Genomic DNA, 16,365 nt, shown 5'->3' with positions numbered 1-16,365 from the left:
AAAAAGTTGTTATATTTCAAGACAAAGGGAGTAAAGTCCAATTGTATCCCTATGTTCTAGATAAAGTCCAATTTTAAAAGTGAATCTGAACAATTAACGATTGGGTTTTACTGCTGGATTACGTTTTACTATCGGTTCTATGAATTACCATCAACGAACGTAAATTCTACGAAATGCTATCGCATAAGCTTTTTTCTTCCTTTTTGTCATAACCATTAGTTGACCTTGATTAACCTCATATAAAATATATATTTTACCCTTAAAAGATCATTATCAGCCTAGGGTGTACTTAATGCATATTTTTAGTGGTAAAGGGAACATTTTGCATGGGTTAAAGTCAAACGATAACGATGCATGATGAAAAGAAAGAAAAGCGCTTGTGCATGAAGGCATTTGATGATTTGAAAGAACTTATGTTCATCAAGGACAGTCTATACAGTCGATCGGCGATCGCTTGTCAATATCGTAGAAATATTTCTCTAATAGAAATGCACGGTCAACCAAAAAAAAAACTACCTAACTGAAATGTTATGGCTAAAAAAGACAATTAAGGGTGTGCTTGGTTCCTAGCCATACTTTGCCACCATTTACCAATAAATATTATCACACTTGCCTAAATTGAGGCAATCAAATTCTTGGCCACACCTACCAAGCCTAAGAGAATCTTGCCACACTTTTCCGAGTTAAGGACGTGTGGGATCCAATTTATAAGAGAAGAATTTTGCCACAACTGTGACTACAACCAAAGTTACTAATGTGATCAAACCTACCTAACCTTAGGCGTGGCAAACTATATGGCAAGTGTGACCGGCAACCAAACACCCCCTAAATCGACAACATTACCAAATAGGTCAATGTGCGTGTATCCTCCTAGAAGTGGTAATAGATGAAGGTATTAGCACTCAAATAATTTTAAGTAAAATGAATAAAAATTTACCCACTTCATTTTTTACCAAACCCTCAAATTTTATATGCTACTCCCTCCGTCCCAAAAGATAGCAATTTTTTGCTATGAATCTGTACACATAATTGTCCATATTCATAGTTAAAAATACTTATATTTTGGGACGGAGATAGTAAAAAATTAGGCTCCACCACCCCTAATCCCTCCATCCTCTCCGAACGATAATACAGTACATATATATCGAGCATATATACATCATGCGGATCGCTCGAACAATTAATTAATTCTAAGATGCCATCAATTAATCTCGCTGTCACTGACGTACGATCACCAGACACCAGCTAGTTTGTTGAATATCTCAAGTTGTAAACCCCCACGAGGATAAGCAAATTAAACACACCAGTAATTCTGGCACGCCGCACGCGCCTAATTATAATTCTGCACACACATGCATATCTCCCCTCCAATTCGCCACGTGCCCATGTGCACCTCATGCCCTGTTCATGAAATCTGCAGATTGAAGCTAGCAAATCCCTAGCTAGCTAAGCTAAGCTAACTAGCCTAACTTACCAAATTTAGCCACCTGACAGCGACACGGCTTTCCCGAACTGGCAACTCATCTCCAATTCTCCATGCGTGCGAATTATTACCAGCACGCGAAACAATATAATGCAAGCTCGCACGTGCGTGTGTGCGCGTGCTCCCGCCCAAAGATCGCCGGCTTTAAAAGCTCGATCCGCCTCGTCAATCTCATCTCCCATCGATAGCTAGCTCTCAAAGAGATCTCTTCTTCCTCTACTCTACTCTACTATCGATCGATCGAGAGAGAGAGAGAGAGAGAGATTGCGTCCATTCGATCGATCATGGCGAGGCCGAACGTGCGGTGCAGCGAGATCGAGAGCGAGAGCTCGGCGATTCTGCCGGAGAAGAAGGTGGTCATCGGTGGCGGCGGCGGCGGCAATGGCGAGGTGGCGGAGAGGCAGGCGAGGGCGATCATAAGAATGGCGAAGAGGGCATTGGAGGAGGAAGAGGAGGCGGGCGGCGGCGGCGGCGGCGGCGAAGGGAAGCTGTCGATGAAGAGGTCGATGGAGTGGTTCTTGGAGACCAGGAGGAAGAGGATGGCGGCGGCGGCGGACGCCGGTGTCCATCGCGGCCGCGCCGGCGAGTGTGGCTCGTCGTCGTCTTGCTCCAACTAGCTAGCTATTGTTGAGATTTAATTGGCTGCGTTTGTGTGTGTATGCCATTGATTAATTCATTTGACTGTTTGCTGACATTGTATTGGCGTCTAATTAATTAACAAGCTATATCTTGCTCTCTCAGCAATTTGTAGTTTCTCATCGTTCTTGATGGTACTTGATCTCTACCTATTATTGAAATGGAATTAATTTCCCTGGTTTATGAAAAAAAAAAGAAATTCTCCGATCAATATCACACTCCTTTTATTTAGTCACCTTATAGGTTATACTGGCTCCCTTCGGTTTTTAATAGATGAGAGGTTTGTTTTTTTGAAAGAAGAACTTCAGGACCATTACATTTAGAGACATGTCTCTTAGTTTCAGAATCGGAGGAAGTAGCATATAGGAGTATATAGTCAGGCAAGTTGTATAAGGTTTTAGGAGAAGCCCTCGGTAAATTGACACATTATTTGAGTTTCAGGAGATATATTCCTCCGGCTCTTGTGCACTGATGCGTCTGCCCTATCACTACTCTATGAAAAATTTTAGACTACCAAGAAATTTTATGGTCTTTAAGAAGTACTAAGAAATAGCTCATGATACTGAAGGTATCGAGAGACATCAAATTTTATAAAAAAAGGTGTAATATCTTTCAATACCTTCTTACAGACCATAAAATTACTCCTACTCATTACATATGTAAGACCGTAAAATCACTCCTACTCATTATATACATATGGTAAGGAGCACATGTTTACAAATATGTCTGTATGCATCCTAGTTCGTGCAAAGACCAAAACACTTGTCTTTGAATAAAAGGTACTACTACTGTACTACGAAACATCAATTATCACTTTAATTAATTAATTATAAGCCGATAGATCGTGTCATTTTACAACGCATATAGAGTAAAATAATACGGCTGCAAAGGACACGGTAATTTTCGAGGAAGAAAAAGAGGACGCCGTCGTTGTAGTAAATAGTAACTGACTGCATCATCCTCTGCCAGCCACACACACCCACGCAACGCCTCTGCTCTCAAAATTCACCTTATCAGCAACGCTTCGCCATGGCCATGTTCTTCTGCGGCGCCGAAACGGTAAGCCATGGCCGCCGGAGCTGACGATGACTACGACGCTGAAGAAGAAGAAGAAGAAGAAGAAGAAGAAGCAGCAGCAGACGGGCCGGCCTGAAAGGCGGTAGCGGCTTCTTGCATCATCATGCTGGAGTGATCTTCCTCCACGATGGTGTCCAGCTTCGCCGCCGGCCGCGGCGAGCCTATGCCGGCGGCGCCGGCGCCGGCGGGCGCCGAGATGGGCTGCTGCTGCTGCCACGGCGCGACCTCGGAGAAGACGACGCCGCCCTCGCCCTTGCGCGAGCGGGACGAGGTCCGGACGACCTGGAGCAACAAGGACGCCCTGCTCGCCATCATCGTCGATCTCCTCTCTTCTTGGAAAAGCTCAGCTTCGTCCTACTAGCTATGAAACAGTGACGAGAGACAGCACAGCTTTGCCAGTGAAGAGGCCGCTTGCTGTTTTTATAGTCCTCAGCTCACGAAATTACCCTCGGTTCACGGCGTTTATCTCTGCAATGCCATGACTTTTTATAAAAGAAGATTTAAAAGAACATCCCAAATATCACCCATGAGTTTGATATTCCTCCCATCTAGACGATTTGTTGCAAATACTCTTCTTACTAATTCATTTTGGTTTGAGATTCTGCTGATAGTTGTTATTTGCCATGTCGCTCGTTTTCGTGGCTGCAAACTCCATAAGATGACACAACTATGAAGACGTGATTGTCACTCATGTCGACCAGGCATGATAAAAGATGAGCTATTATGCTTATCTTATAAGACTCGGCAGTGGCTTGTTTTCTTTTGGCTTATTCAAAATAAGAAAGATGTGCCAACTCATATAACACAATCGGAAAGAGACAAGAAAAAACACACAAACAATGGCAATCGTTAATTTGGGAGGAGTATGAAATCAAGATAAATTAGGGGGGTATATGTAAAAAATTGTATTATATGAAAATCTCAAACTCAAGTTGTTATTTGGGGTGGTTTTTTTTAATAAAAAAATCATAAACAGGGATGGTGCCATGGGCATTTTCGGTAAAATGATTAGCTAAAGAGAGCGATTTTGTTGCCGCTCTCGCTATCTGAAATCAAAGTTCCTTGCAAGAGCTTGCAAGTGGCTTGAAGCGGTCAGAGAATTTTGACTGCTTGATCGCAAACAAAATTAAAGCCTTCTTTTAGCCTCAAATGCAGGGAATTTACCAGATTATATGCAACTAAGACGTACAGAAATTGTTTGGGCCGAGGGAATAATCTTTGCTGATTCTTAAAGGGAGAACAGTATTTTGGTACAATTCTTGATTTTTTTTATTTTTGAATAGTGTTAAATCGTACCTTCAATGGATATGTGTCGCCGGAATATCCCTCTCTCATTGCCCTGTGCACCAGGGTATCACTGTTGTTCCCCTCTTCTACTGTTCCTTGTTCAGACCTGCTAACCACACCACCACTAAATACTTATTTTTCACTAGAGTAATAAATGAATGAATCTGATAGGTTTCTAAGATTATAAAATGACTTTTAAAGACAAATGTACATATATCATTTTTTATGTTTCCAAAGTGAGCATTTTAAAATTAAATTATTGACAGGGTCCAAGTTTCAAACATTTGATTAAAAAAATCAAGCGGGATATATATTTCTGGTAAATTTTGCTCTAAGAAACTCTAGATTTTTGGTATTTTCTCCATGACACTCTAGTTTCGACGCTTTGCTATAGGACACTTAGGGTGTGTTTGGTTGGGCTTTTCAACTTGCTTTTAGTTTTGCAAAAGCCAAAAGCCAACCAAAGGGCCCAAAAGCAACAACTGCTTTTACCCAAAGCCAGTTTTTGGTGTAGTACAAATCAAAAGCACATCTACCTCCTACTTTTACCTACTTTTGGGAGGAAAAATTACCCACCACTGCCATTAAAAAAAACGGTTCGCTTCTTCTTTTTTTCTCTATCCCTTCCCACGGGCTGACGGGCGTCGCTACTCGCTCCTCCTCCTCTTCACCGAGCTGCCGCCGCCGCCGCTCCTCGCTCCGCCGCTGCTACCGCCACCCTTCCTCGCCGAGCCGCTGCCTCGCCGCCGCCGCCGCTCCTCCTCACCCCGCCACTGCCCTTCCTCGCCAAGCCGCCGCCGCCGTCGCTCCTCCCGGCGAGGGAGACGAGGGAGGCCGCCCCCGCCCTCCCTGCCCCCGACTCCACCGCCTCCTTCTGCGATGCGCGTGCTACTCCAAGAACATATCGCAGAGGTCGTCGCCCTCTGCCTCGGCCGACGACATCCGGCGGAACGACGCCCGAGCGCCTCGACGTGGTCGACAGGGCACAGTCACTCATCTAGTGCCGGCTCGAGCGCCGCCGCCACGAGCAGCCCGCATGGCAGGGGCGAGTCGGCCACGAACGTGCAGGGCACATGCAGGTAGTAGAGCGACGCGGAGCGCACGAACAAGCTCTGCGGCTGGGGCGGCGGCAGCGGCTTCCCGGCTCCATGATAAAATTTACCCTTGGCTACCTTTCAATACACATTTTAACAAGTATTGATTAAATTTAAACATTTTTTTTCAAAATTCAAAATGTCAGTAGCATCTCTTTAATTAGAAAAAAAATCCCGATTAGTCAAGAATCAATCATATTTATTAATTTAACTATCAATGGCAACAGCAGTATGATTTTTTTTTAAAAAAAATAGAAATTTCAAATCTTATATGTGGTTAGAACCGGAAACGATACCACTTAAAAAAATGACGCTCCTTCGGCTAGAAATTTCCGTGACCGTTTTCGTTCCAAATTTATTGGAGTGACGATTTCCTCCATTTACTAATAGAAAGCCAAAATGGCCACACGCTCGAAGATGGCTCTAACAAAGCCGGAATTAATCACGAAGCTGCATCTCGAACATATACATCAACAGTTATGGACAAAGTTTAATAAATGGGCATCAGTCTACGGATGAGTCGCGATAGGGGCGAACGTCTCCATCCGAAATCGGCGAAAAAACGTTACATGTCGACTAGTGCGCTCGTGCCCTGCGATGCACGGCGAGGGTCGTGATCGTTCACACACATCCAGACGTACGTACGTACGTGTAGTTGTCTCTGGATGTGGATAATGCTGCAGAATGCCGTGCATCTGTATGGCCGCCATGAATTGCTTGCGTTCTCTGCGTGTATGTTCCTGCAGGGTAGCTTGAGGGATGCAACCGGATCCATCCACAAACCTACTTATATATCATAAATGTGTGGTAACCCGTGGATTTTGGTGTTCTGATAGATACAAGTGGATCGACCTATAAATTTATTTATAGGTCAAATTAATAGATAATTTGTGAGTCAATTTATAGGTTGCTCGCTAATTTTACGTATAAACGGATTCGCAGGTTGATCCGTATGCATCCCGAGATTGTCGGCTGTGTCTCGTAGAGGCCAGGGAAGTGTGCCGGGGTGTGTAGAGACCGGAAGTCGTTGTTGCTTTCGTTAGTGGAAAAAAGAGAGAATGTTTAGTTCCCAAAAAAGTCACATTGAATTTTTCGACACATGTATAGAGCATTAAATATAGATTAAAAAAACTAATTGTATAGTATGCATGAAAATCGCGAGATGAATCTTTTAAGACTAATCAATTAATGATTAGCCATAAGTGCTATGGTGTGTTTGGATAATGGGAAATGATGGGTGGGATTGGGATTGGGAAATGAATGAAAGGTTAGGATTAAATGGATGAGAGGGAATGAATGGTTAAGATTTAAAGAGGGGTGGGAAATCATTTCCCTTAGACATTTGCCAAACACTACCTATAGTAACCCATATGTACTAATGATAGATTAATTAAACTTAATAAATTCGTCTTGCGGTTTCCAGACGAGTTATGAAATTAGACCGAAAACCCCTTCTGACCTCAGTCCAAAATCCGACGTGACATTCAATTTTTTTTTTCATGAAATAAACACACGTCAGGAGTGCACGTGAACGTGTTGGAGTGACTCGGATTTCGTTTTCCCGTAAATATATAATCAATCGATTTATGCTTGTTTTTCTTGCTGTCGTCGTCTTCCTTTTTGGTCATGGTAACCGATCGACTTCTTGTGTAGTAGTGTCATTAGGTGTGTCTGTGTGTGCGTCTTCTGAGAAGTAGAAAAAATGGAGCGTGTGCGTTCTTTGTTTGTTTTCCTTTGGTAGAAAAAAACCAGACTCTTTTGTGGTGGGCCCATCCCAAAAACCACATCTACTAGACCATTTCAATTCACCTTCCTCCCTCTTCATCGCTTTTTTTTTTCTCTTTTCTCGATTTCTGAATCCCCATTTGTGATAGAGCAAGGTCGCTGTGGGGTAGGACTCCTCGATGAGGGATCAAAACCCTAACAGGTATGTCGCGTTTGTTTGGTTTAGTGTCCTACCAAATTATTGATACTTGGTAGTGCCAAAACTTATGTATATTTTGGCACTACCAATATTTTCGTATGGTAGCATTTTAAATGAGTGGGCTTGAATTGATTCCAATTCGAAGCCAAATGTTATATTACGGTCAAGAAAGTTCTTGACCAAATTAACCATAGGCATTACTGTTCATTTGGCTCGAAACCAAACCATTACATTCACTATTCAAACTACCAAAAAAATTGGCAGGGCGCACGTCGCCTTCTCTGCTTCCCCTAGATCCGTCATACTGCCTCTGTCCCAAAAAACAAATTTAGAATTGATGTGTCACATTCAATACTAGATTGTTTTTTAGAGACGGAATGAGTATTCGATTGGTGTTGGTCTGCTTCCTCGGTATGGCGCTCCTCTAGGATATAATAGCGGCCATAATAACAAGGTGTCATACGGTGGACTGACGCAGCAAGATTCGCAACGCTGTACTGCATGTGTACAAAGACTAATCAAAACCGCACCTAACTCTGCTTAAGGGGGTTAAGTAACCGGTTTTATTAGTTGGGGTGTATGATGTCTAGTTTTTAAATTTAGAGGATTATTCGATCGATGTCGATAGTTCAGGGGCATTCCCATCACATCAGAAGTTCCCTTCCAGAATAGGGGAGATTGGTCGAGAGGAAATCGGGGGAATTTGAAGCAAGGCCAGAGACAGATCACGTGGTTCGGCCTAGTCTCCTCTTCTATATGGGCTGTTCAAAATGTTCCCAGCGATGGGCCATTATTATGTTGGACCGGAGCGGTATTGTGGCCCACTACATTTGGGCCCATAAAGGAACGGTGTTGGATGAGTTGTTGCAGGCCGGACTGGTTTCAATTTGCGTACCAAGGCCCACGCGACGTGAGAAGAGGATGTTGCGAAGCAAATCAGAATGTTTAGTACCATACCGCTTGTTTTGGTGGAGGGGAGCTAGCCATTCGGGTATTTAAACGGTGGTAGCTGCTGGGTTTAGAATCAAGCAGCTGCGTGGTAAGCATAAAGCGAACTATTCTTTCGCCTTTTACTAAAGAATACCGTGTGCGCGCCACGAATAGCAGCATACTCTTATTTATGGAGGGTGTTTTCTCTTTTTGAGAAAACGCTTTACAGATCAAATTTCAAAATTTTTGGAGGGTGTTTTCTCTTTTTAAATTTTTGGAGGCTGTTTTCTCTTTTTAAATTTTTGGAGGCTGTTCTCTTTTTTTGAGAAAACGATCTACAGATCAAATTTCAAAATTTTATTGGTACACAAGTGGAAACTCTTAAACTGAAAATTAGTTCATTTGGATTTGATCATTTTTTGGAGGGTGTTTTCTCCATGTGAGAACGCATACAAATCAAATTTCAAAATTTTATTATTATTGGTACACAAAAGGAAACTCTTAAACTGAAAATTAGCTCATTTGGATTTGATCGTTTTTGGAGGGTGTTTTCTCTATGAGAAAACGCTCTACAAATCAAATTTCAAAATTTTAGCAGAAGGAAACTCACTCTTAAACTGAAAATTAGCTCATTTTGCCTTCGGAGTGGTGAAGCGGAGGGCTTTTGCTTGATCAAGCTGGGCCAGCCCTTTAGGCCAGATGGGCTTTCAGCGAAAGCATGGGTGGGCTGGTAATAAAAAAGTCTATCTTGAACTAGTGGGCAGACGCAGGTCTTCGTGGTCTGGGAAAAGTAGCAATTTATTAAGTGGCCTGGAAGGTGACAACAAGCCCAGTTCCACTCCACCGAAGAAAAATCCTATGTAGACTTCGTCCACCACCTCGCTGGTATACACCACCATCCACGTGAAAAGCAAGCAAAGCATGACCATCTATATACTACTCCGTATTTGTTTAGCCATAGGCAATTGGATTAATATTTTAAATTATTCCCTATTTTCAATGAATTTTAAGTTCTTGGCAAGGCCTCATTCAAGGACAAAGTTATAACCCTAATCCATATAAGAAAAAAAAAATGAAAGCTACTCAAAATCTAGTTTTTAACTTGCAAGATTGGGTTATGTATACTACTGTAAAAGTGGTGTCGTCCTTCTTCCATCTCTCATCTCACCGAACGTTGCGCGTCCCCATATATTATACGTGAGGAGATATCAAATCCAATGTTTTATCCTCAATCACCATTCAGTCCACGAGACCACGAGCATGTTACTTATAGCTTTTAAAAAGCCTGCTGAAAATCTACATGCTGATTTAGGCTTTACCTTTTGTCTTACAATCTGACATATAAATAGAGCATAAAATTGTTTAGTATTTCAAATATTAAATATACGTGTTGTTTGGAGAGCTTAAAATCTTAAGAAACAACTAGTTAGTAGCCAATTTCTAAGAATTTGATAAAAGGTATTTCCTCGTTTTTGATGTCTAGTCTATTATTTTATTCTGTAACTACAGATTATCAAAAGCTAGATGAAAATTTGGATTGTTTAAAAGAGTTGGAGAGATCCCACGGGAAATTATAGCTGTTATAAGCTCCTCAAACAATGGTAGTAAGCAATCAAAAAGACTTTGGATAATAAAATATTGGTCCACTATACGATTACTCCGAATTGTGCGAAACAACTATGAATTAGGCGTCTGATTTTTTTCACCCCTTATATAGAAATGTTTCAGTGGTCAATCAAGTAATATTTTAACTCAAAAAGCAGTGAAATACAATTGAATCACAAGATGAAACAAATGATTTTAAGCTATTGAAACATCTATATATCCGAGTAAAATCGAGGACAAAAAAAAATGAAACACCATCCAAAACCCACATCAACATTTTTTTTGAACTAACGAAAGTTCCGGATGCATGGATTGAAAACAATGAAAAATTCACAAGCATCCATCTCCTCCCATGTGTGCTTCTGGCAGTGAAGCGATGACGTCGTCCTCGAACATGCTACCCTTCTGGAACGTGAGAGGAGAAGAAGGGCCACCGCCATCTAGATTTGAGCAACATGTTGTGGGTCTCGACATTGTAAAACACGGATAAGTTCTTGGCAATGAGCCGGACCATCGGCGGCGGTGAAGATCTGCCATGGGTCCTCCTCCCCCTGCCTCTTCGGGTCGCTCTAGAACAACAACCATAGCTTGGAGAGCCTACCCATGACCTTGCAATACACCTTGCGAGCAACACATGTCCTTCTCGCTGTTGTACTCCGTGGTCACCCTAAACCTTGGCTGCCTCCATTGCGGAGGTGGTAGTGGCCGGGGGAGGGAGGGCGAAAAAAGGAAGGTGAAGAGGCAACGAGCCATGGCTAGAGGTTGGGGATTTGGAGGAGGCGGCGAAGGTCGTGGGGGTGGATGAAGCGACGCGGAGCGACAGAGGTAGTGGTGAGAAGAATCAAGGAGTGCCCGATATTTTTATCTTTCGTCGAGTGTCCGAGTAGGAGTGTTTTCGCTGTGTACACGCCGACGTGGGTCCATAGAAAATCAGAAAATGCCTGGGCAAATCTCATGTGCACGGTGCACGGCATGACGTGGCAGACCGAGCGCACGCACATTGCTCCACCCCCACGCCGGCCCCACGTGTCAGCGAGCCAGCCAGGCCCATCGCTGCCCTTCCTTCTAACCCGCGGAGAACGAATGAACCAAGCCGCCTTCGTTTTTTTCTTTCTTCCCAGACTTTTTCTCCAAGTTCAACTCCGCCTCCTCCCTCCTCCCTCCTCCCTCCCCCCGATCTCGGGAGCCATGTCGTGGCGGTGGGCTCTCGCGCGGCGCGTCGCCGCGCTGGGCGCGACGAGCGGCGGTGGGGACGGCGCCACCGCCCAGGCGCAGCGGCTCTTCTCCTCGGCGGCTGCCCTCCTCGGGAGGCACCCTCCACCGCCGTCGCCGCCGCACTACCAGATTCGGAGCAAGGTCCCCTCCTCTTCCTGTATTTACTAATGCTCTCTCTCTTGTGGTTTTCCTGTGACGTGCCTCGTCGATCGGTGCGCGGGTGGGTGGTGGCGGAGCTGCCCTTCCCTGGCCTGCCCGCAATGTGTTTGTGTTTATGCCGACCAGGCGACCAGTGTAGTAGTGTACCTTCCGGAATCATTCTCGTAGTTGTAGAGAGGTACTGTGTGCTAGTTGTCAAATTGGAATGACTGGGGTGGAAAGATTGAGAGATTACCGTGCGTGTATACTTTAGAGAGGATTTGTTCTTCTTCTGTTTGTGCTGATAGGTTCTGTGATTTTTGGTGTGGATTAGTAGGTGGTGGGTTGCAGAGGAGCTACTTTCGTGAGCTCGCGATGGTTACATGATGCTCAGTACCAGGTTCGCCAGGATGGGTTATCAAGGTCTGAGGTAGGCGAAGCCTTGTCTCTCCAATGATTTGTTTATGTGGGTGCTCATTCAGTTTGTAATGATCTCAGTTTTTGTGCATTTTCTTTTGGGAAGGAAGGTGTGGAGCCCCATTATAATAAATAAACTTCACATACATAATCTATTACCAAGGCACAAAAATAATCTTTCGAGTGCCATCCACCTATATACATGACCATATTTTCAGAATATGTCTAGGTCTAGCGACAGAACCGATGGGAAAAATGGGCTGTTGCCATTGTGACATACCTTTGGAATCCCACATGTTATTCTGCTATGTGGCCCGCTATTTGGGTTGCCTGATTGCTTGCATTATCTTTTTAGAGCTCTCATTTATTGCATAGTAGCGTTTCTTAGTGATACAGTTTGATTAATACCTGTTTGATGCCAATCTTTGTGCACTGCCTGTGCTGGCCATCATGAAGATTACATACCCCAATTATTAAAGATATGCAGTTTCTTCATTTACAAATCAACTTATAGAAAATGGCAATGCTGCCAAAAAAAAGACCCATTCAGTTTTCGATTGATTGATACACTTGTTAGGCAGGCACACATGTTGACCCTTTAATGGAATCAGTATGTTGCATTGCGAACCTAACAAGATAATTTACAACCATGCATTATTATCTAAAAAGGTCTGAAACTAGAATGAAATGATCTGTTCAGGAACAAAAAATCATGCTGATCTAATTCTATTACCGGGTAATCAATGAAAAACCTTTTTTGTTGTTCGGATGAGAGTTAATTGTGAAAATTATTGGTGTGCACCCATTTTAAGTGTCTGTAAGTCTTAAATTCCCCTGATTTCAGGAACAGCAGGATCCATTTGAGTTGGTTGCTGATGAGTTGTCACTTCTTGCAAATAGGCTACGATCCATGGTAGCTGCTGAGGTTGGTTACACCTTGATTCTTCTGAGTAGACATGTCTGGTTATTTGGGTCTACTCTGCTGATCGCAAGATGATTGCATATGCTTCATTGACCTAGTGATTATCACATCGTCATTTTCAATGGTTCCTAAATAGGCTTCAGACTGAGCACTACTTTTTTTTTTGCAGGTCCCCAAACTGGCATCAGCTGCTGAGTATTTTTTTAAGGTGGGAGCTGAGGGTAAAAGATTCAGACCCACGGTAATATCTCAGTCATGCTATTTATTGTATACTCGTTAATATCCATGCTTCCATTATCCTTTATTCATATTCGTTTTGAATGTTGTATGCTCTATTGGCAGGTATTATTGTTGATGGCATCAGCTCTGAAATTCCCCTTATCAGATTCAACAGAAGTGGGAGTTTTAACTATACTGGCAAATAAGCTCCGCACGAGACAGCAAAATATTGCTGAGATAACTGAAATGATTCATGTTAGTAGAGCAGTTCCATTCAGAACGTTTTTTAAAAAAGAAGAATTTCAAGCTGATGTCTATCACAGGTTGCAAGCCTTCTACATGATGATGTACTGGATGATGCTGACACTAGGCGTGGCGTCAGTTCGTTGAATTGCATTATGGGGAACAAGGTATTGTAAGTCACACGAACTGCATACGCAGTGTACTAAGTGAGTATTAGATACTCTCATCAAGAACACACACATCACCTTATACACACACAAAAGGATAGCGTGAAGATGTTTTTAAAGTTTCTGGGGGCATCATTGTTCATCAATTACTTATTACTCACGGAGTTGGTACTATTTAAATTATCTTTACACCAGTATTCCACAAATTATTAATTTCTTATGCTTTCAGCTTTCTGTTCTGGCTGGTGACTTCCTCCTGTCTAGAGCATGTGTGGCACTTGCAGCGCTTGGGAACACAGAGGTACTTGGATATTGTTAATCTATTTGTAATAGTCTCCAAGACAATATCATACTTATTTGTAATAGTCTAAAGGGCTGAAGTTTAAGTGGCCATGCTCTATTCTGGTTACTTGATTCTTTTCCACTCATTGTTTCACATGTGATCTCATGTCCATGTACTTGGTCTGATCTCATGCCATTTGCTTTATTGGGGATGCACGTTTCTTGGCCTCCACGTTGAGCTTATGAATCATAGTGGCTCAACTCCTAGTGTTGTCTTGGAATGTATTTCTTACCATCATTTTCTAGCCAAGCTCATACTGTATTTCTGGATTCACTCTTGTGATTGCAGTGCTAGCCCTTTTTTCTTGGTAGTTCTGTATCCTGCCAAAGCACCAATTGATTTCTCTACATTGTTTCTTCAGGTGGTATCTCTAATGGCTACTGCTGTAGAACATCTAGTTACTGGTGAAACCATGCAAATCTCCACAAGTAGAGAGCAAAGGCGAAGGTAGTTGCTCTAATACCTAAATCTAAGATAATGATATTTGAAATGCTTGCAGTATTTGTTTATTCATGTACTTTATTTTCTGTATTTAAATACTCCCATTTGACAGTTCTATTACGATTCCGAACAATTTGCAGTATGGATTACTACTTGCAGAAGACGTACTACAAAACAGCATCATTGATATCAAATAGCTGCAAGGCTGTCGCTATTCTTGCAGGGCACACTGCTGATGTGTCGATGCTCGCATATGAATATGGTCGAAACCTGGTTTGTGAAACATCTTATAGTTTCCTTCCCATTTTTGAAGCTAGATTTCTTTCTTAGCTAATGCTGTGAACCTTCCAGTGACTTAGTTAACTTGGGATCCTTGCAGGGTTTAGCCTTCCAGTTGATCGACGATGTTCTTGATTTCACAGGCACTTCTGCATCCCTTGGGAAGGGTTCATTAACTGATATCCGTCATGTAATAACAGCCATCCCAATTTTCCTATTATATTTTATCTTAGCAACTTAATATCCATTTAACCTCCAACAAACATAGAATTAAGAGCTCAACAATTATTTAGAACGTTTATTTAGTGTAGAATACAAATGAAATTGACTAATAAGCATATCCTTCGTCATGCCCTTTGTAACTGTGTAAGCTGCTGTCTTGAACTTGAGTACTTAACACACCTGATAGCTTAGGCTTTAATTTGGAATTAACACCAGTGATTTGTATTGGTCTAATTGTGTAAGCATCTCAGTCGATGGGTATTTTACTCTTTTCAGCCTTATCTATCATTTTTCACATACTAGAACCATATAATTTATTACTACTATTAGAAGTTAACTCATATAACAATAATATTCTGAAGTCTGAACCCTATTGCTTGTACGAATACTTTTGTGCACCTTGTAGTAATCTAGTGAAATTAGGTGTAAAATATGGTATCAACATTTATTTTCATAGTTCTGTTTTTGACCTAATAACTTGTAATTACCAGCATATCCAGTTACAATGGTGTCGTGTGACTGCTGATTCTCTCTATTAGGAAGTGCTTACACTGTTTGACATTCGTTGGCATTCATAATGCAGGGAATCATTACCGCACCTATGCTTTATGCGATGGAAGAATTCCCACAACTACATGAAGTTGTTGACAGGGGTTTTGATAATCCTGCAAATGTTGAGCTTGTGAGTAAATCACTCTGGATTACAAACATGCTTTCTCTAATTATTTACACACCCTTTGCAAATGTCTCACACATGGCAGATGAACATCATACTATTATACATAAAAGCCATATTTATTTATGGTAACATGATACTTGGAAATGTTAAAAAGAATTGGTTTTCAACAAATATAAACCTATTTCATGATTTTGCAATTTTAATCCAGTAATCATTTAATTTCTGATGCTGCTTATCTTCAAGATTTGTTTTGAATCTTTCACTGGGAAGCTGAAGGAAAGTGGCTTAAACTGCCATACTGTTGCAATAGTTATCATATGGTTCATATCCACATTGCATGATGAGCTACTGGGTAAAAGTAACTGCCGTAACTTAACGGTCTACACTTTATAAAATTACAGGCTCTTGACTACCTACAGAAGAGCCGCGGGATTGAAAAGACGAAAGAGCTTGCAAGAGAACATGCTAACCGTGCAATCAAAGCCATAGAAGCTCTCCCAGACAGCGATGATGAAGATGTTCTGACATCAAGGCGTGCTCTTATTGACATCACAGAGAGAGTCATCACTAGAACAAAATAGCAACTGTTAGCATTCACAAGGTGGAGAACTGGAGATAAGGCTGATTTTCGCCACAGGCGTGGTGTTCCACATGGAAATTTTTGTACACTTTGGTCATTGCATTCTTTTTCGTTGTCCAAGTTTTGTGTAGCGTGGATCAAAATTAGGATCTGAATCTATGGATCAGTATTCCTCAGGATCACCCCCACTCTGCAGCTCTAGTGTTCTTAGTTACGGGTTGCAGCAAAATCTGTGCATTAGTATTACTGATTGCAATGATCACCAGACTGTAGCACTGTAGCCATATAAGTGGAAGCTTGAAACATAATATACGAGGAAAATGGATCGGCTCTCCTATCATGAGAGCACGATTTCGATATGTTTCCCTACACTTCTCTTGTTGCTTCTGAAGAGAAATCTTGTATGCTTAACTTTGATTGTTTTTCAATCTTCCAAGATTAGGCGCATTACAAAATATATTGAT

General features: G+C 42.1%; 2 protein-coding genes and 1 non-coding gene across 3 annotated transcripts; all 3 read left to right on the top strand.

The window, feature by feature from the left end:
* Positions 1–1,767: 1,767 nt before the first annotated feature.
* LOC127775572 (uncharacterized) lies at positions 1,768–2,100 on the top strand. Its single transcript, XM_052301831.1, has one exon. It carries the CDS (start codon positions 1,768–1,770, stop codon positions 2,098–2,100), a length of 333 nt encoding a protein of 110 aa, XP_052157791.1.
* A 6,431-nt stretch (positions 2,101–8,531) lies between these two features.
* LOC127778151 (U5 spliceosomal RNA) lies at positions 8,532–8,651 on the top strand. Its single transcript, XR_008018422.1, has one exon. It is a non-coding gene; the product is annotated as a U5 spliceosomal RNA (small nuclear RNA).
* Positions 8,652–11,148: 2,497 nt separating this feature from the next.
* Positions 11,149–16,270, top strand: LOC127777573 (solanesyl-diphosphate synthase 1, mitochondrial). The gene is made up of 12 exons (XM_052304177.1): positions 11,149–11,392; positions 11,727–11,819; positions 12,651–12,731; positions 12,898–12,969; positions 13,071–13,202; positions 13,271–13,357; positions 13,587–13,658; positions 14,062–14,147; positions 14,282–14,414; positions 14,521–14,610; positions 15,226–15,324; positions 15,723–16,270. The coding sequence occupies exons 1-12, from the start codon at positions 11,225–11,227 to the stop codon at positions 15,900–15,902; spliced, it is 1,293 nt and encodes a 430-aa protein (XP_052160137.1). The 5' UTR covers positions 11,149–11,224; the 3' UTR covers positions 15,903–16,270.
* Positions 16,271–16,365: the final 95 nt, after the last annotated feature.

The sequence above is a fragment of the Oryza glaberrima genome, chromosome 6 (genome assembly GCF_000147395.1).
Source record: "Oryza glaberrima chromosome 6, OglaRS2, whole genome shotgun sequence".
In the NCBI taxonomy this organism is placed as follows: domain Eukaryota; kingdom Viridiplantae; phylum Streptophyta; class Magnoliopsida; order Poales; family Poaceae; genus Oryza; species Oryza glaberrima.
The sequence above is the reverse complement of the archived record's forward strand: the minus strand, read 5'-3'. Positions and strand labels throughout refer to the sequence as shown.